The 25,783-nt window shown below is 41.9% G+C and overlaps 1 protein-coding gene across 11 annotated transcripts in view; it reads left to right on the top strand.

Moving 5' to 3' along the window:
• The window catches only part of FRY (FRY microtubule binding protein), a 443,455-nt gene that overhangs the window by 388,709 nt on the left and 28,963 nt on the right, over positions 1-25,783 (top strand). For all 11 annotated transcript variants that reach the window (XM_060637419.3, XM_060637417.3, XM_060637413.3 and 8 more), the window contains 9 exons: positions 3,320-3,460; positions 5,248-5,427; positions 7,932-8,093; positions 10,767-10,841; positions 13,190-13,360; positions 19,669-19,869; positions 20,422-20,583; positions 23,288-23,454; positions 24,950-25,139. In XM_060637419.3, the coding sequence (XP_060493402.1) occupies positions 3,320-3,460; positions 5,248-5,427; positions 7,932-8,093; positions 10,767-10,841; positions 13,190-13,360; positions 19,669-19,869; positions 20,422-20,583; positions 23,288-23,454; positions 24,950-25,139 (1,449 nt within the window). The remainder of the gene's footprint in view (positions 1-3,319; positions 3,461-5,247; positions 5,428-7,931; positions 8,094-10,766; positions 10,842-13,189; positions 13,361-19,668; positions 19,870-20,421; positions 20,584-23,287; positions 23,455-24,949; positions 25,140-25,783) is intronic.

Raw genomic sequence — 25,783 nt, 5'->3', positions numbered from 1 at the left:
TGGCTCTGAACCAATTACCCAGCATATATTTTGAAGTAAACTTTTTATCTTCCTTTTTAAGTTTGTTTTGAAAACCGGAATGGGATTCTTTTGTGCCCATAGAAATGTGTTTCTAGCACACTTGTTCCAAGCCCCTGTTGTCCATTGGTGCTGGAGATACACAGCAAATGAAATGTATTCTGTGCAGCACCTCCAGTCACCCACTAGCTTAACCCACTAGGTCACGAAACCCATGAGGCAAGTGGTCACTGACAGCCACCTCGGGTTAGCATGTTCACTATTGCTTTTGTCTGAGGGATATGCATGCATACGTCTTGCCAGGGCCTTTTTGGAAGTGATGAGGACGGTACCTTCAAACTTTTCTTTCAGATATGTCAACAGTGTAGGGTGCAGATAAGTTACAGAATCAATCATTGTCTGAAAGGTTCCGTAAGACTGAACCTGAACCTAGAAGAGGGTCCTTGCCCCCTCCATCTGCGTTGACAGTTGGTCCTGCAGGATTTTGATTTGCAGTCTGGGTCAGCAATGTGTGAGCTGTATTCAGAATGTCAACACCCCAAAGAGCCTCTCTTATATGCCACCCTGCTGCTTTTGACAATCACCTTGGTGACATCTGCCCCACAAGAGCCACTGAGAAAACACACACGTACCGGAATAACTGACGCAAATGCCCTGCTTACAGACGATGCCTGTTTTAAAACAAAGTGAAGTGTAAGTTAGCAAGGAGGCAAGACGTGTTTAGATCACTAGGCAGAGTCAGTCAGAGAAAGACAAATTTCATATGATTTCACTCATGTGGAATTTAAGAAACAAAACAGATGAACATAGGGGAAGGGAGAGGGAGGCAAACCATAAGAGACTCTTAACTACAGAGAACAAACTGAGGGTTCCTGGAGGGGAGGTGGGTGGGGGCTGGGCCAAATGGGTGATGGGCATTAAGGAGGGCATTTGTTGGGTTGAGCATTGGGTGTTACATGTAAGTGATGAATCACTGAATTCTCCTCCTGAAACCATTGTTAACTACGCATTAACTAACTTGAATTTAAATTTTTTTTTAATAAATAAATAGAAGAAGGAAAAAAATAAAATGTAGAATTTAAAAAGCTTCGCAAATACAAATGGGATGTGGCATATACATACGTACATATTATTCGGACTTAAAAAGGGATGAAGCACTGACACAGGCTGCCATATGGATGAACCTTGACAACTTTATGCTAAGTGACATAAGCCAGACACATAAGTACAAATATTATTGGATTCCACTTGTACAAGGTGCACAGAATAGGCAAATCTACAGAGACAGAAAGTAGAATAGTGGTTACCCAGGGCTGGGGGCAGGGGGTGATGGAGAGTTAGTGTTTTACGGTTAGCAGAGTGTTTATTTGGGATGATGAACAAATTCTGGAAGTAAATAGTGGCAGTGGTCACACAACAATGTGAATGCACTTTATGCCACTGAATTATACCCTTAAAAATGGTCAAAATGGTAACTTTATATTATATATATATATATATAATATACATGTTATATATATATATGTTATATATATTTTTTCACTGTGAAAATAAATAAGTGAAATAAATAAATAAGTGAAAATAAATAAATAAGAATAGATTACCTAATTTGTTGTATTCAGCATTTGTCACAAATTGTCACTACAGATTTTATTATCAACTTAATTTCCCACCATGCATAAGATATACTAACTCCTATTTCAAGCACATATGTATAATTGTAGATCACTGTGGTCAGGATTGCCAGTGAATCTGTTCTGTTCACTTAACAGTAATTTTGTGTGTGTATTTACATGTGTTGACATAGCTCACATAGTGTCATTTTCAACAACTGTGGGATTCTAACAGGTTAAGATAACACAATTTGCTTAAACGTCTCCTCTTTTGCTTATATTCATAACTTTTTTCTATTACAAGTGGTTCTTTTATGTAGACTTCTTATCAGATAATATTCAGGTTATTTCTTCTGGTGGCACTTCCCAAAGTTACTATCCAGGTGAAGGAATATACAAATGTAGTTGTACACGTTTGGGAAATTGGTCTCACAGACACTTTCCCAGTTTACGATACTGTCAACAATGTATAAATGTGTTTTCCCATATCCTCACTATATCTTATTACTCTATTCCTGTTTTCAACCTAATATTTTTATTGGTACTTTAAAATTATTCTCTTTATGTATTTCCTTTCTAGGAATATATTTCATTTTTCCACACAATAGATTTGTATAATTGCCCATTTCCTCCTACATTAACTGCTCAGTTATTTCTTTTGACCACTTTTGATGTGAAATTTCAGCATATATTTGAATCCTTTCTACACTTCTTTATTTAGAATAGTAATCTTTTATCCTGATAAATGTCACTTAGATTTTCTCATTAGTTTGCTTTCCTTTTTGAAAATATTGTTGATATCGTAGTATATGTCCATAAAAGAAAGTTTCGTAGGTACAGAAAAGAAGGGGAAGAGAACAGGAGGAGGAGGTGAAGTAAAGAAAAATCATCCAAAATAATTACATTATCTAGAGATTTCCTTCCTTTATTAAATAACACACACCCATTCACATTGATTTCAGCATCATCTATTACACAGAAATTGTATATCCTTCCTCTTTCAATTAATATTATCTTATATCCTTTACCATCTTTAAAAATGCCATTCTATTGATGATATGATATTTTATCATGCAATTTACCATAATTTATGTATCCATTTCCCTAGTGTTCAGCATTTATATTACTTACAGAGCTATTTTGTTTAGTTTTTTTTTTGTGAGTTTCTTACCATCATAAAAAAAACACCTTAGTAAAATCTCATATATAAATATTAATGTCTATCTCTAGGTTTGGAAAAGTTCCTAGAAGTACATAACAAGTTCAAAAGACATAAATTGTTCTTAGTACTCTGGATGTCAATCGCCAAATTATCCAAGTTACATTTCCACTGATGTTACATTTCCATCTTATATCCTCACCAATACCGACTATTATCACTTGCTAAACTTTGCCAGTTTGATAACCAATAACTTGTGTCTTTTGTTTTAATATGTAATTTTCAATAATTGGTGGCATTCGATGCTTTCCTTTTGAGGTTTATTTTGTTGTATTTCATTTGTAAATGTGGTATTTATATACTCAAACCTGCTTACATTGCCTTTAATGATAACCTTATGCCTTCAGTAGTTAGGATTTTCTTTTCCTTCCTAAGGAAACGTGTGATCTTAAAGGTGTTGGGAAGCATCGGTGCTTGTGTATGAAAAGGCTGGAGTCTCACTGACTGACCTGTGCCTTGCCTCCCACAGCTGCTGGAGAAGGGTCTCCCAAGCATGCAGCAGCCCCTCCTCCAGGTGATCTACAGTCTGCTCAGCTACATGGATCTGTCAGTCGTGCCTGTAAAGCAGTTTAATGTGGAAGTTCTGAAGACCATTGAAAAATATGTCCAAGTGAGTATTTGGATACCTTCACTTAAGAACTACGATGTTTCCAGAGTCATCCCAGAAAGACTGAGGCTTCGCTTGTAGCTTATCCTTGGCTGTAGAACTGTATGGGCGCCAGGCTGCACATTCATGCGTTGATATCCCTAACGCCCTGAGAGCAGTCAGGTGTGGTGGCCGACCACACCGCGAGTGACATACTGAGGAGAAAGACAGGACCAAGCTGAGGCATTTCTGAGCCCCTCAGAGGATGCAGTTCTGCCTCTTGGGGCTCACAGGCCGGGTACTGAAAGCAGGTACCTGGCTGGGAGGGCCCAGCAGGGTTGTATTTGTGGTTTCCTATTTCAAAGAAGGAGAAGGAACCTAGGGCAGGTGTTTCAACATACAAAGGGTTAATTCAGGGATTAAAATTGTCACTTGAGAGTTGAGGACAGTAAGGTTAAGCAACCTGCATGAATGTATTTGAAAATACTACAACAAACAAACACAGGAGTGTACTTGTTGAGTTGCAGAGTTCAAGGGCAGATGCTAGGTTCTATCTGGTTGAACTCATTGGCAAAGCCATACAATGTCAATGTTAGACGTTTTTACCCCATCATCACTTGAATACCACGTTGCTTGCGGAAATTATTTAATGCTAAAAATGATTTCCAAGCCTTTTTTATTGTCTGTGTTTTAAGTGGCATTTCTCCGAAAGTAGTCGTGCACTTGGTAGGCATTCAGTAACACTTTCTCACTTCACAGCAGTCCTGAGGGCCAGGTGTCCAGTTCCTATTTGTCTACAAACCCCTTTCCCCTAGTGCAAAGAAAAAATTGTTTTACTAGACTGCCTATTCTAACTAACTCAGGACTGTGGGCTATCTCTGTTATTCGATATCTTATCTTGAATGGGGACTGATTTCACATTCAAATCATGACCTCCCATTGTGCAGAATTTAAGAGGGAAGGAAATGTGTTTTATTTCATGTGCTCTTATTCCACAGGCTAGGTAAATAATAATAATAACTTTTATCAAGTTCGCTTATCTGTGCTCAATATTTTTATGGGAGAAGCCCATCAGCCTGCCTGGGGCCTGTCAGGGAGACAAAGATCGAAAAACAAAGTGAGTCTCACAGAAAGAGTAGGCATGTGATAAGCCATTAAGGAGAGGAAGGGCATTCCAGGACAACGGAACAAGGAAAGAGCTTGCCTGGTATGAGGAACTCCAAGGTTAGCCTGGGGGGAGGTTACTTCTGTAGGCTGTGCTCAACGTGTGTGGACTCCACACTGCCCACCAGAGGGAGCCCTTGGAGGAGTTTAGGCAGGGAAGCAGCATGGTCTGAAAAGTTCTAGAAAGATCACTGTAGCTGGGGTGGGTATGCTGGACTTCAATAGCGGCTGCAAGTAGGGAGACCAATTAAGAGGCCATTGAAATAGGAGAACCACCAAGGAAGACAGAGACTGGAGGTGGGGAGAATGTTGAGAGTGAGTGGCCAGTAGCATAAATGCATTGGGTTTTTTTTTTTTATTCGTACCAAAGAGCTACCTCATTGACCAAAATGGTACCTTGTACTTTTAAACTTCTATTTATTTGAATATGGACAAAATTTGGTATTTTCTTATTTGCTTGTTTCCTAAATGTATCTTCTCATCTGTATAAATTTTTTATGTCATTTGCCTTTTACATATGATGGAACTTCCTGCACTATTTTAAATCTGTGAATTCTGACTGATCATAAGAAGTTTCAGTAGTTGGGGGTTGATGTGTTTTTAAAAATGAAATTGTTTTTAACCATTGAATGTTTTATTCCCGTCAGAGTGTTCACTGGAGAGAAGCTTTGAATATCCTGAAGCTGGTGGTTTCTCGATCTGCCAGTCTAGTTTTGCCTTCCTACCAGCACAGTGACCTCTCAAAGATAGAAATACATCGAGTGTGGACCAGTGCTTCTAAGGAATTACCTGGAAAAACCCTAGACTTTCACTTTGATATTTCAGAGGTATGTTATCTGTTTCTGTAAATCTCAGCAGCGAGAACAGGCGACAAAGGTCAAAACTAGTTGTCTGGGGAAGGAGAGACTTATTTTACATTTACTTCAAAGTAAGTTTTCTAAGGCCTGCATTAGGTTCTGGTTTTTAGGAACACAGTGAATGTCGTATTCATTGGGGCTCCAATTGGCAGCATTTAAAAATAGAAACTAGCCTCAGCTATATAAAAATGATTTTTTTGAAAGAGATAACTTTAAAATAGAATGACCATAAGCATTTTAGGGGCACCTGGGTGGCTCAGTCGGTTGAGCATCCGACTTCAGCTCAGGTGGTTATCTCGCAGTTCATGAGTTCAAGCTCCATGTCTGGCTCTGTGCTGACAGCTCAGAGCCTGGAGCCTGCTTCGGATTCTGTATCTCCCTCCTTCTCTGCCCTTCCTCTGCTCCCACTCTGTCTCTCTGTCTGTCTGTCTCTCTCTCTCTCTCTCTCTCTGTCTCTCTCTCTCTCTCTCAAAGATAAAATAACATTTAAAAAAATTTTTTTAAGGAATGATCATAAGCATTTTAAAGCCTGACCTCATTTCTTTATCTGACAGGTATCATGTCCTATCTTTATATCCACAACTTTGCTCCCTGACCTCCCAGCCAGACCAGCAAATGACTGAGATTTAAAGAGACACAGAATCTGCCTTTACGGTTGTTTCCCCAAGTGACATGACTTTTTAGACCAGTAAAATGATCCGTATTCTTGCCTCAAGGGAGCGGGAAGGAAGGAGAAAGGGGACTAGTGAACCAAGCCAAGGAATCAGGAAGAAAAGAGAGGTTGGGGGGCACCTGGGTGGCTCAGTCGGTTAAGATCTGACCTCACCTCAGGTCATGACCTCAAGGTTTTGTGAGTTTGAACCCTGCATTGGGCTCTCTGCTGTCAGCGCAGAGCCTGCTTTGGGTCCTCTGTCCCCCTCTGCCTCCACCCGTCCCCTGCTCACTTGTACGTTCTCTCTCTTGCTCTTTCTCTCTCAAAAATAAATAAGCATTAAATTTTTAAAAAGAAAAAGAAAAGACAGTGTGGAAGGTAGTCAGATCTGCCTGCTGCTCTGAGAATGGACATTTGGGAAGCCTGTACCAACTCTAAGATGCACAAATACTTTGCTCTCCTGTCTCACTTACCCCGTGACCCATAAGCCCACCAAAACAGAAACTATACTCTGTCCATTTTGTAGCCAGGGTCTGGTACAGAGTCTGGTGCATTACAGGTACTTAACAAACATTCTTCAACACTGCTGAATGAGTAAGTCCACTGAAGGAATAAACTAGATCTGCTTGTGTGAAACTTACTTGCTCTATTAAGTAGCTAGGTTGTAGTCAGCTTGGGTTTTTTCACACCGTGATCTCAGTGACCTTCTATCATTTCAGTATCCAGGTTAAGATACTCTTTTGCTGCTATTGTGATACCTGCATCTATAGTTCGTGTGTCTGATATTAAGGTGTCCAATCAATAATTTTTTCCATTTGTAACATTCCTTTTTCACATTGCTGGCGGGGAAAGCTACTTTTATTCTTTGGAGTTTGTTCTGTTCCAAAGGGGTACAGAAAGCATGCAGCCACTGGGCTGCACGCCCCAGGGACGGAGCTGCTCCAGAATAAAGAGCCTGGAGAACCAGACGGAGACTTTCCGGCTGGTGTCTACCACCTCTGAGGGTAGGCCCACAAATGGGATCCTGCAGCCCCACTGGGGCTCAAGTTTGGGTGGTGCTGCCTACCCAGCTGCCACCCGGTGCGTGTGAAATGAACTCTCAGGAAGTGAAATTTCCAAAGCGTTGCCCAAGTACCTGCCCTGAACTCATTCATTTAAATAACTGAAAAGATACAATCACTCTAAGTGGATTTTAAATAACTGAGAGTATATAGAGATTGGTGACCAAAGGTTGGGAAGACGGGAAGGAATTTTGGCCTCTTGTTAGAATGATAAGAAATTCTTTTAAGCTTAATCTGAAAACTATTTGCTTTCCTGAATGTTTTGCTTCTGATCTTTACCAGTGGTTTAAGAACAAGCAATTGGATTTGTCTTCAGCTGCTAAAGAGGGTGGGAAAATGTTAACGATGTAAAATGATTTAGAATGTATATTTGAACGTGGGGCAACTGGTGGCTCAGTCGGTTAAGCATCTGACTCTTGATTTCAACTCCGGTCATGATTTCATGGTTCACGAAATCGAGCCCCACATCAGGCTCTGTGCTGATAGTGTGGAGCCTGCTTGGGATTCTCTCTCTCTCCCTCTCTCCCTACCCCTCCTGTGCTCACTCTTTCTTTCTCTCTCTCTCAATATAAATAAATAAACTTAAAAAAAATCAGAATGTGTATTTGAACATCAGGAAAATGAGCCTACTTGTAACACTGAACTTCTCTAAGGTTTAATCAAATGGGCAATGTTTGGTTGCTGCTGGGTGGAGCGATCCCATATTCCACAGAACTATTGAACAGATAGAAGAGTGAGATTTTGTATTCTTTTCTGTCAAGACACCAATCATCGGGAGGCGATACGATGAGCTGCAGAACGCTTCTGGGCGCGATGGGAAGCCCAGGGCGATGGCCGTCACCAGGAGCACATCCTCTACCTCATCAGGCTCCAACTCCAATGTCCTTGTTCCTGTTAGCTGGAAAAGGCCCCAGTATTCTCAGGTATAGAATCCTAGTCCCTGGGATTGGAAGAGAGAGCTCAGGGAGACCTCTCGAGCCCAACTGCCCATGTGATCCCGGGTTCCTCCATCACCATCCTGGCATTGCCCACGTAGGCATCAACACTTCAGTGATGAGTATCCCGTGGCACCCCAAGGGACCCTGTCTTATCTTGGAAAAGCTCATTTCATTGAGTTGAAGTCTGACATTTGCCGCTGGTACCCATTGGTCCTAGCTCTCTTTAGACTTAGGAAATGAAATGTGATCTCTCACCTTCAGAGAGATAAAGAAACCCTCTCCCCTCTACCACTCATTCCAGTGAGTTCTCTTTTCTCCAAAGACTATATCCTTAGTTCTCCCAACCAGTTCTATACAATAGGGCTTCATAAGAATGCAGAATCTGCCCTTCCGGTTGCTTCCTCAAGCCACACTGCTTTTTATTTTATTGTTTGAAGGTTTGTTTTTTTTTTAATATAATTTATTGTCAAATTGGCTAACATACAGTGTGTACAGTGTGCCCTTGGTTTGGGAGGTAGATAGGTAAGCGATGAACCACGGGAATCTACCCACACTGCTTTTTAGACCAGTAAAATGATCTAAATTCTTACCTTGATGGAGACGGGAAGGGGGAGGGAAGGGACTAGTGAGTGAAGCTAAGGAATCAGAAAGGAAAAAGAGGGTGGAAAGTAGTCAGATTTCCTGCTGCTCTGTGAATGAATACTGGGGAGGCCTGTACTTTCTCTAAAAGGTGCAAACACTTTGCATTCCAGTCGCCGTTCTGACTGCTGTCCCCTAAGCATGCACTCCAGTGGTCTCCATGGACAGTCTGAGCTATGTGGAGCAGAACCGGCCGCTGGATCTCTCTGTAGTTCTCTCTCTGTAGATCTCTCTCTTAGTACAGCCTAAGACCGTATTTGCTCAATGGGCAACTGCATTAATGTCATCAGGCTTGCCATCGAGTAAAACCTCTGCATTATTCAGACCTCTTTGGTGACATTAATCACCTTAAGTGGAAAAGGAATTTATTAACTCTCATGGCTTGGCTTCAAGCACAGCTGGATTCTAGTACACAAAATGAGGAACTGGGTCCTTAGACTCCCTCTCCCCTTCTCACTGTCCTCGCCTTCCCTTCCCAGTCTTGGCCCTCCTTTCGTCTCCGGTGATTTCATTCTGAGGCAGACTCTTCTCTTATGAAGCACCAAAAACTTTGAGCAGCTCCAGATTTATATGGTCTTTGGCTCCGATGATTTCAGGTTAAAGGCATTCCCTTCCCAACATCTGAAGCAATTCTAGAAGGACTCTTGCTGCACGTGTGAGGGAGGCAAAGCCCCACTTAGTGGGAGAGGAGCTGTTTCTGCGATAAAAAGAGGGACCGTATTACTGGAAGAAGGCCAAATGGGTGGGCGCTGAGCAGAGAACACTTTGCACACGTGCAGGACTCGCCTTCACCCTCCAGGGTTGGAGGAGTGGAATATATAGCATGGGGCCTGCTGGAACATGGCTGGTTCTCAGTAAGGGTTCACTGAGCTGTTGAGTAAGAGAGCCTACTATGCATTCTTAGGGATTTGGAAAAGAGAAGAAAAATAGACATCCCAACACCCATGTTCCTCTGTATGGATTCCTTCCCCGAATGTAAGATGCCCACTAAAACTTAGGGAAATATTTTAGCAAATCTCTTGCCATTCTCCAACATTAAGGTCTTCCTGTCTTTGGCCTTGATAAAATACTGTATTGGGTGTCCCTTCTATAATGTGGAAAGAAGAATGCAGTGAGCCAAATTCCATTAAGAAAGAAAAGCTATGAGCACTGTTGGCCTCCTAGCAGTCTCCACGTTAACTTAGATCAGATTAAAGGGGAAAAATCATTTTACAGGGTCAGAAAGATTGCTTTAAGAGCATCTCTGAAGTAATTAACATTTTTTAGGCTCTGGCTTACTCTTCCTTTTCATTCTCAACTCTCCAATTATCCCGAGACCTAGTTCATCTATGTCATTGGAAAATGTGATGGTTTATGGAAGAATCTCCGTGCTTAAGTGGCTGAAAAATAAGGCTCATGAAGAAAAGCAAAAGGAATTGAATCTGTTTAACTTTAGGGAGAATAAATTGAGAAAGACTTAATATGGCTTACAGATAATTGAATTCTTTAATGCTGCAGAAAGTAAAGTTATTCTCCCATTTGAGGAAAATAAATGTGTGCTAGAACATAATAGATTTAATTTAGGTGAAAGGAAAGCCTTGCTAATGCTGGAAGTTGTAACAGACAAGAAAAGATTATCAAGGGGAGTCACGGATATCTGCTGAGTTTCACACCCCTCCCTCAGGAAAATGTAGATCAGCACTGTCAAGTAGGAACATAGTGTGTGTCTTGTTTTTAAACTTTGTAAAAGTTGCCTTTTTTAAAAAAGTAAAAAGAAATAGGTAAAATCAATTTTAATAACATGTTTTAGTTAGCCTAATATATCTCAAACATTATTACTTCAATATGCAACCAATAGTTTGCAATATTAATGAGATATTTTGCATTCTCTTTTTTCATACCAAGTCTTTGTGTGTTTTACATCTCAATTCCCACCACATTTCAGGGGCCATAGCCCTTTGTGGCTAATAGCTATAGTATGGAAACAGATCTGATCACAGAACTCCATGATTAAAATGTGTTTGTGTGTCTCTTTTCCAGAAGAGGACAAAAGAGAAGTTGGTGCACGTCCTTTCTCTGTGTGGCCAAGAAGTAGGATTAAGCAAAAATCCATCAGTAAGTTCCATCATATATCACATTCATGTTGGTACCATATCATTTTTACCTTTGATCTTTTTACCTTTAGAGAAGTCCTCTATGAATTACAGGTATGATATCCACCATCATACCCATACTAGATCATACTCATAGGCTACTTCTTTCCACACTACGATTTTTAATCTCACTTAGTTCAGAAACAGTGAATGATTTTGTTAGCTATTTGCTCTAGTTGGTCTGTAAATAGCACTGTTCCTTTCATTTTTTAAAATTCTTTGGATTTTGTTATAAATATGCCCAGACTACGTTAATATGGATATGTATATTAATTAAATATAAATAAAATATATAATTATATAATGATTTAGTTCATATAATAAAATATAAAAATAAAAATATATATATATGACTATCTCCTGCACCATATTTAATATACATTCTTTTGGGGTATAATTTTACTCTGCGTATGCACACCCCTTCCTATGATGTCATTATTTGACTCATGCAGAATAGAGATCAAAATAATGATATATCATTATAGTTTTTTTCTCTTACATACATCCACTGATGTTACAGTTAAAACAATAACATGCCATTGCGCTTTGGAATAAATGAATAATCACAGTATTAGAACTTAGCTAATATAAAATTTAGCTTTTATAAAATTTAGCTAATTCAGGTTGTCTGTGAGACTGTCGTAGCAAAAGCAATAAAGATCTCAGGGTCTGGTTTCACCCGCGTATCTCAACCTCTTTGTTATTAGTAAAAAATAAATAGCTAACTAATTTCCCAAATGAAGTAAGAATTAGCAAACAATTGCTCAGGGGAGCTGTCTCTGAAATCTCAAAATGTATCTATTAACGTAGTTCACGAGCAGGTGAAATGTTAGAGGCTCGTAAATACTTGCTAAAGTGCAGATCGGTGTTTCTTACCGTCCGGAATGTGCCCCTGCCAGCCAGCAGCTAAGCTCAGCTTATGATCAGTAGATCAGTGGGTTTGTTGCTGCTCCTGCGACCTTACTGAGGGCAGAGGGGACGAGGTGACAGTGGCAGGGTGGGCGGAGGGAGAGTGACAAGCGCCCTTTCCCTCTGCGGGGCGGCCCTCCAGCGAGGACCGTCTCCTATTGCCGTTCTGGCTGGCACGTCCTCCTCAGATCTCAACTGCCTGCTTCCGTGCTAGAAATGTTTACCCAGAGTATGTTACCGGTCGGTCAGAGAGGCAGTGCTAACTGGGAAGAGCCTTCAACTGAGGAAGCCTGCATTCTAGCCGCGTCTCTCACGAGCTAGTTGCCTGGCCTTCAGTGCTATTTCTCTCATAGACCCACTTGCAATCCCTGAGCAAACTGTGTGTCGCGGGCCATTGCGTGAGAACATGGTGCAAGTCACAGGACTGTTCTTAAACACTGGAGGAAAGGGGGACATTTCAAATCCATTCATTCTTTTTACTTTTCAGAGGCACTTGTTATATTAAATAAATACAAACGATTTGCCTGCTTCTCAAGGAAGACTAGATAGACATTATGATGGCTAAAAAAAAATCATACCGTTCACTTTTATTTAACATCAATCTATGTTCGGGAGAGACTGGAAAGCAAAACATTGAGGTCCACTTACAGTTTATTTCTACAAAGTTCTACTAAAATGTCCCAGTGGGAAAAAAAACTAAACACAGAAGATGGTTCTAAGATTATTAACATTCAAGAGGTCTTAATAGGAAAAAAAAAAAGTTTTGTTCCGTTTATACCAACAGGAAGGGAATTTAGGTAGAAATTACGAGCATGCCTGCTCACATACTCGTCTGTAATTCAAATGAGCAAGGACTGTAGTATTTGTCCCCTGTGTCTTATTCTTTATTGGTTCCTGGTTTATCTCTGAAAGGGTTAAATGCTTTGTACTCACAGGCCATTCTATAATAACGTATCTTTGTATCAGTAGTCCTTAAAATATTATGTGATAATATGCACGTGAAGTGTATGTGCATGTGTACAATTTCCGACCTCAGTTCAGAAACAGTGGAAAATTTCTTGGCTGCTCTAGTTTGTCTGTGAGTATACACTCAGTTGTCACACACACACACACACACACACACACACACACACACAGACGCTCCGATGGGATCCAGTCTTCATTAAGAAGCAGCATCGTGACTCGAACCTTCTCCTCCTGTGTGAACTTGCGTCTTTGCAATGAGTTTAATGTGAAGGCACCTGTCCAACATAAATACTAAAAGAACGTTCTAAAAATACCCACTTAAGGAATTAGGTGTGTACTCGAAATAGATGGCCACGAAGAGCCAGTCGCAGTTTTTATAGCACAAACAACCGAAGGGAGAACCGTCTCTCAGGAGAGGACTCTTGCGATTCGTAGGTGATTTTTTCATCGTGTGGGGACCTGGACCTTCTGGAGCACCAGACGAGCTTGGTGTCTTCCGAGGACGGCGCCCGGGAGCAGGACAACATGGATGACACAAACAGCGAGCAGCAGTTTCGAGTCTTTAGGGACTTCGATTTCCTGGATGTGGAGCTGGAGGATGGAGAGGTACCGTATATTCTCTGTAAAAATACCCCCCTCAGCCTTGCCTTGACTAACGAAAAGGTTCTTTTTACCTGCTAACCGATCAGGTTTTATAACAGACTCTTTAATCGGGAGGCCGTAAACTTTGTTTTCAATCAACTTATCCAAAGGACAGCAGCTTAACTTTGGCAGAAGTTACCACACCCTTCCTGTCTGAGTCCACAGCATTTAAGCTGCCAAGTTCTTTCTAAATGGCAGGGATCTGACGTTTAATGACCACACAAAGACTGTGTGTGTGCGGTCCAAAGGTGAACTTTAAAAGAAAAAAAAAAAAAAAATCACAAACACATTCAGGTTCTGAGCCTGTTCACTGGTACCTGGGCAAAACTTGCTAAGAGTCTAATTATTTTAAAAGTGAAATTACTCTGATTCAGTTACTTCAAAGCTTGCCTGCTCCGACCTGAGAAGGGAGCCTCGGGGCTCCAGCATTGTTGTGCTGTTTGATGAAATCACGACTTGAAACAGGATATAGTGCACACGAGAGCTCTTTGCTCTGCTCTAGGCTGCTAGCTCGTGTCCCCGACACCTGCAGCCGCTGAATTCGTGTCTCAACCGGCCAATGCAGATTTGTGGATTTGAATGATAATTATGGTGATAGGATGCTTTCAGTTATGAATCATGTGTTTGAAAACTGGGATTGGAAGGAGGGGCATCATTGTGACCCTCTCGTCTCAGTAGCTTAGAGGCACGTTCCAGCTGGGGAAAGTCTCTGCCTCATGGAGGAAAACAAAACTGACCAAAGGGAGACTGGCGTACCTAAAAATGCCTGATAAGGAGCCGGCTCCTGGTGTTACTTCACATCCTGAGGCTCACATTCAGCTAAATGCACTGTCTTTCCCAGACAAAGAAAGGGCTTTCTGCCAGTCTTACAGTTAAAATGGAGGCCCGAATTCAAAGTTTAACCTATCCCGTGACTGGTATGCATCTCCTGACTCAACTAGAAACTTGTGGAAACGGTACTTCCGGTAGCTGCCTACCTTCCCTAAAAGGATGGGACTGTGGACCAATCCTCTTATGTTGAGGTAAGGCCAAGGAGCTCTCCACTTTTGTTCCTCCTGGCCAAGGCCTACCCTGGATGTCTGGGGAGAATTCTGTCCCCAGGATGAAGAATGTTTTCTCTACCTCTTCTTTCTGTAGAAACCAAGTTTAGCCTACCCAGTCATTAAAGAATATAAAGACGCTAGCTGTAAAACACCTTTAAAATAAGTGTCAGCTTTTCACCTTGAATTATCCTAGAACCACTAAAAAGTACTGCAGAGTTTTTCTACTGTTAACCTTAATAAGTGATAAAGAGGGGCGCCTGGGTGGCTCAGTCAGCTAAGCTAAGTCCAGCTTCGGCTCAGGTCATGATCTCACAGCTCGTGAGTTCAAGCCCTGCATCAGGCTCTGTGCTGACAGCTTACAGCCTGGAATCTGCTTCAGATTCTGTGTCTCCCTCTCTCTCTCTCTCTCTCTCTCTCTCTCTCTGCCCCTCCCCTGCTCATACCCTGTGTCTCTCTCTCAAAAATAAACATTAAAAAAAAATTTTTAATAAATAAGTGATAAAGAAATCAATCACTAAATGTGGTGAGGATTGTTTTAAAAAGTCTAAGCCAAAATACAACTGTTTAGAATACTTTCAAAACGTCTCTGAGCCAAAGCTATATGGGATGTCCGAAGATGAGCTCCCTGATCTGGACCGATGACCTAATTTTTGTTCTTGGCCTAGAATTCACGCTTAGGCACCCTCTTCACTCTGGAAGTTAAAGTAAGGAGGGAAATTTTGATGAAGCAAGAGAGGCATCATTTTCTAGTCTCAGCCAAAATTAAAAAAAAAAAAAAAAAATGTCTTATGGGACGTGACCTGGCAAGAGTAACGTCAAGTGGAAGAATCAGACACGGTTTCTGAACAAATTTAATTTCTGTCAAAATAAAGGAAGGAAAATATGAGGTGCCACTCACTTGAAAATAAATATTATACTAATGCTTTGGGGGATAGTTAATAATGAATGCTACATCTGACTTCTAGTATTCTGTTATTCTAGCAAACAAGAACTACAAAATCATAGTGATCATTTTCTCTTATATAATTAAGATTTTATAAGAAACTTGAGAACGTGGGGGCGTGTGGGTGGCTCAGTCAGTTAAGCGTCCGACTCTTGATTTGGGCTCAGATCATGATCTCACCATTCATGAGCTCAAGCCCCGCCTTGGGCTCCATGCTGAGTGTGGAGCCTGCTTGGGATTCTCTCTCTTCTCCTCTCCCACTCGCACACTCTTTCTCTCAAAATAAATAAATAAAACTTAAAAAAAAAAAGAAAGAAAGAAACTTAAGAGTGTGAAAGTATGTATTTCATCCAAATAAAATAAACCATCTGAGAATATTTTGCTACTTCTCAATAAGATTATAATAAGGGATTCTAGCAAGCATACAGGGTAGTACAGTAAAAATGCTCGAGCTTTAGGGTCAGGCAAGTCCAACTTTGAATTTCACCTCTGCCCCTGACTTAGCTCTTGGCTTCCTCAGCTATTAAGTGGGTATGATAATAGCCTGCCGAGTTGATGTGAGGATTAGGTAAGAACCTCTGGAAAGCTTCTAGCACAGTGTCAGGCACATAGTAGGCATTCCTTTGTACTGTCATTGGTGAATAATTCCAGCATATCCTCATCTGAGAAAGCCAAGCATATCTGGCATCTAGAGCAAAACACAATGATCAGAAAAGAAAAAAAACTTTTTTTAGATCTGTCCCTTTTCATTAAATAGTCTCAGAATTTACTGACTCCTATCTGTAACGGTTTGCCTTTGAAATTCTTAGAATCTTTAGAAGGTGCCGTGTCCTTGCTATTAATTGCTCATTAACAGTGAACACACCAGGATGACAGACACTAGCCTCGTGAGATGGATCAGGTGATGCCACCTTTTTTTCTCCCAGTTGATGAGCCTCATTCATTTCCCCACAACACTGAACAATTTGCTCACAAAGAAAAATTGAAGCATCCCCCCCCCCCACCAAAAAAAGGGCGTTAAGGAGCACAAGGTGTCAGTCACTGAAGTGACAAGCTATTTCAGAAATCGTATTTATGATTTGTTACCCCAGATACATCATCCGCCCCTAAGAGGATTGGAATTGCTGGTGCTTGGTACTGATTTCTCTCTTTGGGGGTTTGTATATCTTTACCTTTTTTTTTTTTTTTAAGTTGCATCAAATGAAGTATATATCGTTGGCACTGTTTGTTACTGTTGTGTTAAAACTAAGATAAATGCACTTGAGTATCTTTAATATTATCGTTTTAAATAGACCTCTTATTTGTTTTTCTGTCCATTCAATCCGCTACGAAGGAACTGCAGGTAAGATGATGCTATGTTTAATTCAGATCCGCTAAGTAGATGTTTTGCATCGTCGCAGATTTATAACAACATAATTGCTTTTCTTCCTCCCTTCTAGCGTATGTATGCCTATCTGCGCGCATATTTACATTGAGGTGTGCGTGAGACAAAAAGTGTTTTTCTTTGTGGCTCCAGGATGGGAATAGTTTCCAAACTATAAATACAAGACAATTTTAAAATCTAGTCTGGAAGTTGCATAATTATATCTCTTGAGAGAAAGTGAGGTTTAAATAGGACCCATGGAAATCTTATAATGCCTGAGAAGGCAGCCGCACAACGGAATTCTTTGTGTTGTTACCTTCTCTAATTAAAGGTGAAGTCAACAAGCGGCATCCAACAGTATACCACGAACACTTCCAAGCAGATCTGCTTATTTTCCAGGAATTAGGAGCTGTCTTTGTATGGCAACTGTATAAAGTTTCATCCAGATGAGAACCATTTCTCAAAAGGGGGTCCTAATAATAATGGCACCCAGGAAACGGGCATAAGCCAGGACCGTCCTGGGCGTACTGACTTGTGATCACCCTACTATCCATTGCCATGTCAGACTTACTCTGAGTAGGCATATCTGGGCAAATATATTTTGACCACAGTGCACTTATGTCCCTTCACCAATAATTCTTACCTGACAGAGTTCTAGTGTGGAAAAAAAATTATTTCAAAGAATAGTGTTTCCAACATTTCTAGAATGTTCAGTCACTAGTACTTATCTCAGTACAAATCCTGAGTGGTTAAGTTTGATAGCTGACATACGCAGATTATCTTGAATAATTAGCCATCTCCTAAATTTTCTCCCACATAGAAAAATCTGACATAATCAGTAAGACACTGTTTTGACCTTGTGGGTTGACTTTTAATCACCACACACACTTGAGCTAGATAATAGCACTCTTGCATCTCAGTTCTTCAGCCTCCACCGCGGTAACAGTTTCAACACCGTTCCCTCTAATGGAGAGCTATCGTATCCTCCAGAAAGACATCCCACTATTCTTCCTGCGACAGACGCCTTCCCTTACAACCCCGCTTCTCATGCCTGGTCCAGCCGGGTCTTCACCAGAAGTGCAGTTATATCAGTAGGAGCCATCATCCTTGCCCGGTGTAGCATTCCCTGCCCCTGGGCGTCCATGTTTCTCTGCAAGCTCATGGTTCTGTCTCGGGCTCAGTGTCGGAGACTTCCAGAATTGTCACCTAAGATAGTTCATCCAGCCGATCCACTGATTGGATGCACAAGAATCGGTGCTAGGATTTATGTTTTCTATTCATATTTTGTGTATTTCTCCCAGTAATCTGCACAGTCTTTTTTCTCTGTACTCTTATTCTTCCAATCTTTTTAACTTCTTCACACATTGCGATTTCTTTTTCTCTCCCGTATTCTTGCCTCTCCACATTTTTTATTTCATTTTTTCACCGAAACAGAAAATCCCAGCACAACAGTTAACCTTTTCCACTAGGAAAAAAAAAATTATTTGGTGACAGTTTATCACAGCAGATACAGATAAAGGTATAGATACAGATAAGACAGCAGATATAGGTACAGGACATGGAAATCATATTCAACGTCTCCTTTTTATAATCAGACGGTCCTAAGAACAATCATAAACATCACGCATGGGGATCAATAATGATAATGATTTCTGTATCATATCCAGAATGTGCTCAGGATCATTACCTGTTGCCTTCCACCATGAATAGCCAAAACAGACTTTGGAAAAGCTAAGCGTCTGTTCTGTGAGAGATCTATGAGAATGGCAAGGTGTGCTTCATTCAGATCCAGGAGAAATAGATCCTTAAACCAGAGGAAGATGATTAGTAAATTTAATGATCCTAATTTTAACAGTGATTTGCCTCTCTCATATTATACGGTTACGCTAGTCACTGAGCTCTCACCGGAAAAAGTTGTTTTATTTCAGTGACCCATCAGACAGTGTTTCACATGGCCAATAAATGAAAGGATTCTGGGCTAGATTTTGTTTAGATTCCCTGTTCGTGTAGGTTAAAACTCGCTTATCAGGGGGCTGTGTACTATTTCCCTTGCTTTATTCCTGTTTTAACACAGAGAAAAATAAAACCCCAGTTCCTTTCTACGAAAAGATTTTGTGTGGACAAAGATACTTAATATCAGATGGTTAGCAGAGCAAGTGTGAGATACAATTAGAAGCTTGAACACTTGGATTGCCACTTAGCACGGTTGTCAGTAAATTAAAAGGTACAAGTCAGCGATAGTGCTTGGGACCAAGTCAGTCATTTCAGGAAAGCAACTCATTTCCACGTTGGGACAATTACTTAAAGATGAGCCTAAAGCAAAAGTCAAGCCACACTGCTCTGGCCTCTGCGTAGTGCATGATCCGTCAGACTTCGCCCAGCTGCTCTCAGATGTTCTTTTAACTCGCATTTGATCTGCAAAAACCGCTGTAGCAGGAACAGGCTGGAATGTTTACCTAATGAATGCTCTTCTACTTAATACCCAAGGGATGTGGAATGTGCTACAGCATAGCTCCTACTTTTTCTCCTTCTGAAAATAGTACTAAACGGGCCGGGGAGGGGGGCACACCTCTTTGGAGATTGTTTTAATATTAATGGTCTCTTTCTTACAGCTCTTTGGAAACACAGATCATTATAGGGTTTACCAAAGTCACAGTTTAAAAAATATAATACTACCCGCCACGCCATGGAGAAGCGTGCAGTGCTTCTCCCTGCCAGTTAATACGCATCTAGGTGAAAACAGTATGCTTTCACTGCCTTCCACATCATGTGAACAAATTGGTTGCTACCAAGGTAGACGAGAGCTTGAGAGTTCGTCATGAAAACGTTTGTTTCTAAGCTATGATTATGACTTAACTGGATGTGTGAAGGTGTAAGTGCAGGAAGATCCTGGCATAAAAACCAGCTGCTGGTATGATTTCAGGGTGAGAGTATGGACAATTTCAACTGGGGAGTGCGCAGGCGTTCTCTGGACAGCTTGGACAAGTGTGACAGGCAGCTTCTGGAGGAGAACCCACTTGCAGGAAGGTCTCCCAGCCTCAACAAAATGAACCGTGAGGATTCTGACGAGTCCTCCGAAGAGGAGGACCTCACAACCAGCCAGATCCTGGAGCATTCAGACCTAGTAAGTAGAAACCTTCCCACCATAGGAGACGGGAGACTATGTTCGTACCTGAAGCAGTAAGCATGGTTTCCAGTCGCCGCTAAAGAAACTTTCCACCGCTGCTAAACCCAAATCCGAAACGTCGGGTGGCGTCCAACCGATTGTAACGTGCCTCTTGCCTCTAGGGTGCCAACAGACACGACTACTGGGGCATTTGTTATAAGCCCTCGATGGCATCGAGTCTGTTCAGGCCTGGACTTTCCTCAAATAACTTTTATGAGTCTGGAACCTTTTTAAAAATTCCTGAGACATCTGAAGTCTTAGGCAGTCTAACAGTGGGACGTTTGGATGTGGTTATCTGCAGATACGAGTGTTCATGTTTTCCAGTTCTGGGCCATCATTGGCTCTGCCAGCTGCCGTGTGTCAGTTCTAACGGTAGCGAAATACGTACGTTAAATGATACCCGTCAGCCAACAACCGGCTCGGGCAGTGGTTTGTACTCTTACGTAGAGAATAATTCGAGCTTTTAGAGAAACTTCACTCTGTGTTTTACCTGCTCCGCTTTCTCAACAGATCATGACTCGTTCCCCTTCCGAGGAGACGAATCCCCTGGAATCGCTCGCCGCGGCCTGTGACATGACCCCTGCCGACCCTCATTCCTTTAGCACCAGAATGGCTAGCTTTGACGCGGCTCTGTCTGACATGAATAATCTGCAGATCTCTGAGGGCTCCAAGGTGAAGAGATTTTGGCAATTACGATGGCAATTTACTTAAAGAAAAAGTACCTCCAAATTGCTGAGAAATCTTGGGGGGGCTATAAGTGGAGAGACTGCCTTTATCTTTTTCTTTCTTGCTTTTCTGAAATACTTGAGTTTGCGCACCTGAGCCTCGGTTTTGAAGCGGTTTCCCTCTCGCAAATGAGCAGCCACCTTCTTGTTGGCTGAAAGAGCTTCAATCTGAGGTCCTTTTCAGACGGAACACTTGGCATTTCCCATACAGCAGGAACACTGCTGATTAATGGCAAAACAAATCGGCATATGTCTGAGATGGTTGTGACTTGGAAACTGCTGTTCTTTGTCATGACTTTTATAAAACAATATGCTAAGTGAGGAGTGGGCGTATGCATGTATTTGGGGAAATTTTTTCCTATGTAGGAACCAGCTATACAATCTGTGCATTGATTCCATTCTGGCCTTTTGGCATACTATTGGAATTTTCAGTGTTGATCACAATATTATGCCAGATTTGCACAAAACCGTCCTAGCCAGACTGAGGAGAGAAGTAAGTAACGGATACAGTTTTCTTATTTAAAAGGTCAGGTCTTTAAAAAGCTAACAATGTACATTCCATTTGAAGTTGATTTTATCAAATTTCCCTACAGTATCATCACCATAAAACTACCCACTCCCACACTGGGTTCACATAAATGCCCACATTTATGCCCGTCGGTATAGAATTTTATTCTCTTATACTGGAAATACCAAAATAACTTCCTACTGCTGTTAAGGGAAAACTTCCTTCTCCTGAGTTTGGCAGTACAAGTTTGAAAGAGAAAACTATAAAAAACAATTTTTAAGATGTATAAAAGTATATTCTTTCTGATACTTCTAGTGGGAAAAACTATAATGCTGGCTGCTGTATGTTCTTTTATAGTGGACTTAAAATAGATTGAGACCGAGGGAAATCTATGTCCTTCAAACCAAGGACAACCACCCAAATCGCAATCACTTAAAAATATTGAAGATTAAAGAATGATTTCTAAGAGAGCCTCACTGCCAAAGGGGTATAGTCAAATTCTTAGAGTCAGTGGAGTCCTTTTTTAACCTAAAAAAGGCCCAGAAAGGAAACTTGTCTGAGATTAAAATTCCAGAATCCTAAGATTAATAAATTTCATGAAAAGGACATCACAAAATAAATGTGAAGTTATTAGTGTTTGTTATTCCTCAGTCCTAGAATAGCCATTTTCTCCATTTTTTCTAGTCTGAATGCTAAATTACATAGATTTCTCCTAGAAAGCACTACCTAAGTGGTAATATATTTATGGACTCCCACAGAAATCATCTAATTCTGTCAAGGAAAAGTTAAGTCTAATTTCTGAAAGGCTGTCTCTGTTTTCCCCCACGAGCTGGGTTTCTGCAGGGTGTAATACAGCCGTGATGTTAGAAAAAGAAAAGAAAGGAGATTTTTGTAAGAATTCAGCCCTCCCCTAATAGATTAAGTTTATGTGCACTAATAACCCACACCAGTCACCAGCAGTCAGTCTCGTTGGCACCACCGTAGTTTTTAAAAAGCAGGGAAAAAGCAGATATGGATAAGCCTCTGAAACTCTGCGTTTATGAGCAATTCCTTCAAAGACATGAGATATCTTGTTTCCCTACCATATGTTTAAACACTCCTCTTAATTTCCCTATTAATCCTAGATTCAGAATACTAACTGGGTGGCCAGATAGCAACCTGTGATAATGCTCTAATTCATATATATTTCTCTTTTGCCTTGCTTTGTTTTGTTTTGTTTTGTTTTGTTTTTTAAGAAAGTGACTCACTGAACTGTGTGCGTGTGATGCCTTCTTTTCCTCTTCTGGTCTGTAACCCAGTTGCCTTCCTTCCTCTCATAAAGAACAGTCAGTTCTCCGGCTGACTCCCCCTGGCCCACATTCAAACCCAGCCTCTTTTTCCATTCTACTTGCTCTGTCTCTCGCCTGCCCCTCATTGATCCCAGTTCTGCCTGACCTAGAGCCCTTTCATTTCGCTGCTCAGTCTACATTTGACAGCGGGGTGAGACGAGCCTCTTCCATCCGTTATCTCCAGGGGGTATCCCTAAGAGCACAGCATGTATGTAAATGGGTCTTAGAGGATTTCCAGTATGGAAAGACCTGTGAACGGGGCAGGCTCAGTGAACAACTATGGATCACTCATGCACCCTGCAGGTATTTCTTGAGCATTTACTATACTGGCCCCTGGTGATTCTAAATTCCAGTTGCCATAGGTAAAGGAATTCTGTATCAGAGAATTCCCTCCGGATAGGCTTGCTTTGGAAGGTGAGGGTTGTACAGTGCAAAGAGCAAGTCCGATCGCTCTGATTATCTCCTTGATGTCAGGCAAGTCCCTTTCCCACACACGAGTTGTCTATAAAATGTGAGGGGTCTCTGTATTTAGCATTTCTATCCCCCGTAATTACGGGTCAAATGTGGCCATCTACTGAGAACCTCCTTGCAAACTATTGCAGACAAGAATGAAAAGAAGGTAAAGAATTAACAGTACTCCGGAGAATGCCCGAGTCCAGTTGTAGAAACTCACTGTATTGTAGCTGGGAAATAAGTGCCCCCAATTTCTATCACTCTCAGGATTTGTCACTTTTATTTTTTCCTTCAGTGGAATAGATTTTCCCAAATGTATTCTCACATGGTGAGGGGATCCTTTCCTCTTTTTCTTCTTCCAGGCTGAAGCTGTCCAGGAGGAGGAGGACACCGCCGTGCACGAGGACGATCTTTCCAGTTCTGTTAATGAACTCCCGGCAACTTTCGAATGCAGTGGTAGCTTTAGCCTGGATATGACTGAGGCAGAAGAAAAGGGCAATCGAGCACTGGACCAGTTTACTCTTGCAAGGTAAAGAAGCCCCTGGTGGAAATGAGCAGTGATGGTGTACCTGGCACTTTGTCTTGTATTCACTGTATCTCAAGTGAGGTCACGTGGGCACTGCTGGGACTTCCTAACGAGGAGTCCAAATTGGCTTCTGACTCAGAGGGCTCTCGGCTGGTCAGAGCCGTGCAACCGAGTGTGGAACTGAAAAGGGTACTCATGCACAGGGAATCATAAAGCCACTGAGTAACGTAGAATAACACAGAGTAACATAAAGCCATGGCGTAACTCAAAAGCCAAAAAGGGGTCTGGGGACATGGTCCGGGTTTTGCATGCTTTGAAGATAAGCAAGACTGGCAAGCCTTGGAAATGAGGAGTTCTTTCCATTTCGAGTTTAAAGACAAGAACAAGAAGCTCTTTATAAGTTAAATACCTACTCTTTTTTAAGTGGGTGGCTTTCAGCCTAGTCACTGATGTTTCTGAGACTAGTGAGCTGTAGTCAGAGAACACGAATGGACAAAAATAGAGAGGAATAGATAAAACACTAATGCAGCATCTAGAATAAATAACAAGTGATGAAGGCTACAGATTGGCTTCTGGAAAAGAAAGTCAGAATCCTAAAATCTCTCTTCTGAATGTAGACAAGAACGAAACAGGTTTGGATACGGCTAGACAGAGACCTTCTGTTATGGGGAGCAGTATCTGGTCTTTGAAGGGCAAGCTGATGGTGATAATACCCACAGAAGAATCTGACCTTTCACTTGTGTTTATTATCTTCCCTTTCCTCGTCCCTCTCGGTCTCTCTCACCCTGCGTTTCTCTTCTTGAATTTTCCCTTTCTCCCTTCTCCCTCTTCTCCTGGGCATTCATGCATGTGCAGCCATTAATATTCTCCCCGACAAAGGAAAAGTTAAAAGATTCAAAATGTTTGTTATAATGGTTCATAATGGAAAATGAAAAGGATCAAAAGTGCCAAAGCATGGCAAGTAGTGTTTATGTGTCTGGGGAATGACCACTGGGAGGGACAGTTGCTGGAGGCTCCAAGAGGTCAGGGGGAGCCTAGGTGTCTCAGTCGGTTAAGCATCTGGCTCTCGATTTCGGGTCAGGTCATGATCTCATGTTTCATGAGATGGAGCCCCGCATTGGGCTCTGTGCTGACAGCATGGAGCCTGCTTGGGATTCTCTCTCTCTCTCTCTCTCTCTCTCTCTCTGCCCCTCATCCCTCATGCACACTTGCACCCTCTCTGGCTCTCTCGCTCACTCGCTCTCTCTCAATAAATAAATGTGTACAAAACTTAAAAAAAAAAAGGGAGGTCAGAAAGGGAGAAATCATAGAAATTCTAGAGGAAAGGTCTCTTTCCTCCAAGCAGAAGAGAACGTTGAAGGGCTGTGAAGGAGAGCTGAGTCCCTACAGCAACCTCAAAGGGAGGAGGGGACAGAACAGCTGACAGGGTTAGAATTTACACAGCCCGGTGAAGGATGAGGACATCACTCCTTGACCAGGTTGTTTTCATCTTTCACAGCTTTGGAGAAGGTGACAGGGGGGTCTCTCCCCCTCCCTCGCCCTTCTTCTCGGCCATCCTTGCTGCGTTTCAGCCCGCGGCCTGTGACGATGCAGAGGAAGCCTGGCGCAGCCACATCAACCAGCTCATGTGCGACTCAGATGGCTCCTGTGCTGTGTATACATTTCATGTGTTCTCCTCCTTGTTTAAGGTACGGTTCTCGCTAGCAGTTCAGACGACTAGGTCTCTTAGGGGAGCCAGCTAGCTTCCGGTTTCAGAAGGGGTGCTTGTTTCATTCTGGGTCTGCATTATTTTCTCCTCCAGATACCCCCCCAGTTGCCTGTGACTTCAGCCTTTCTTCTGTTTAACCGTAACCTGCTCAACCTTCTTAAACTGGTATCGCAAAGGCCTTGCCCCCAAATGATTGAGTCCACACGCTGTCCTGTTTGCTGGCTTGTCTTGATGTCGTGATCCCAGGCAACCGTGACATGATGTCAGAACCAGCGAGTGGTATCATCTGCCGAGCCTATCCTGCACTCCTCTTAGACCCCTTCTGTACCTCTCTTTTTTCTTTACTGTTCATGTTTATCTTTTTCTTGTGTTTTATCTCTTTCCCGGCATGAATTCCTTAAACATGTCAGCCGTAGCTATGAACACTTGCTTCTCCTCAGAGATGCTTCCGGACACATGAACAGTCATACTTTGCGTCTCCTGGGTGAGCCACAGCCTGGCGAGTCCAGATGGTGTCTTTGTGCAAATTGGAAACGGATGTCCCTTCCTCCAGAGCATTGCAGCACAGGGTGTGGCCAGCAGAGGGCAGGCTGGATCTCAATCCCTCCGCCAGGCACCTGTGGC

Source organism: Panthera onca, chromosome A1 (assembly GCF_046562875.1).
Source record: "Panthera onca isolate mPanOnc1 chromosome A1, mPanOnc1 haplotype 2, whole genome shotgun sequence".
NCBI classification, from domain to species: domain Eukaryota; kingdom Metazoa; phylum Chordata; class Mammalia; order Carnivora; family Felidae; genus Panthera; species Panthera onca.
This window is presented reverse-complemented; position numbering and strand designations above follow the sequence as displayed.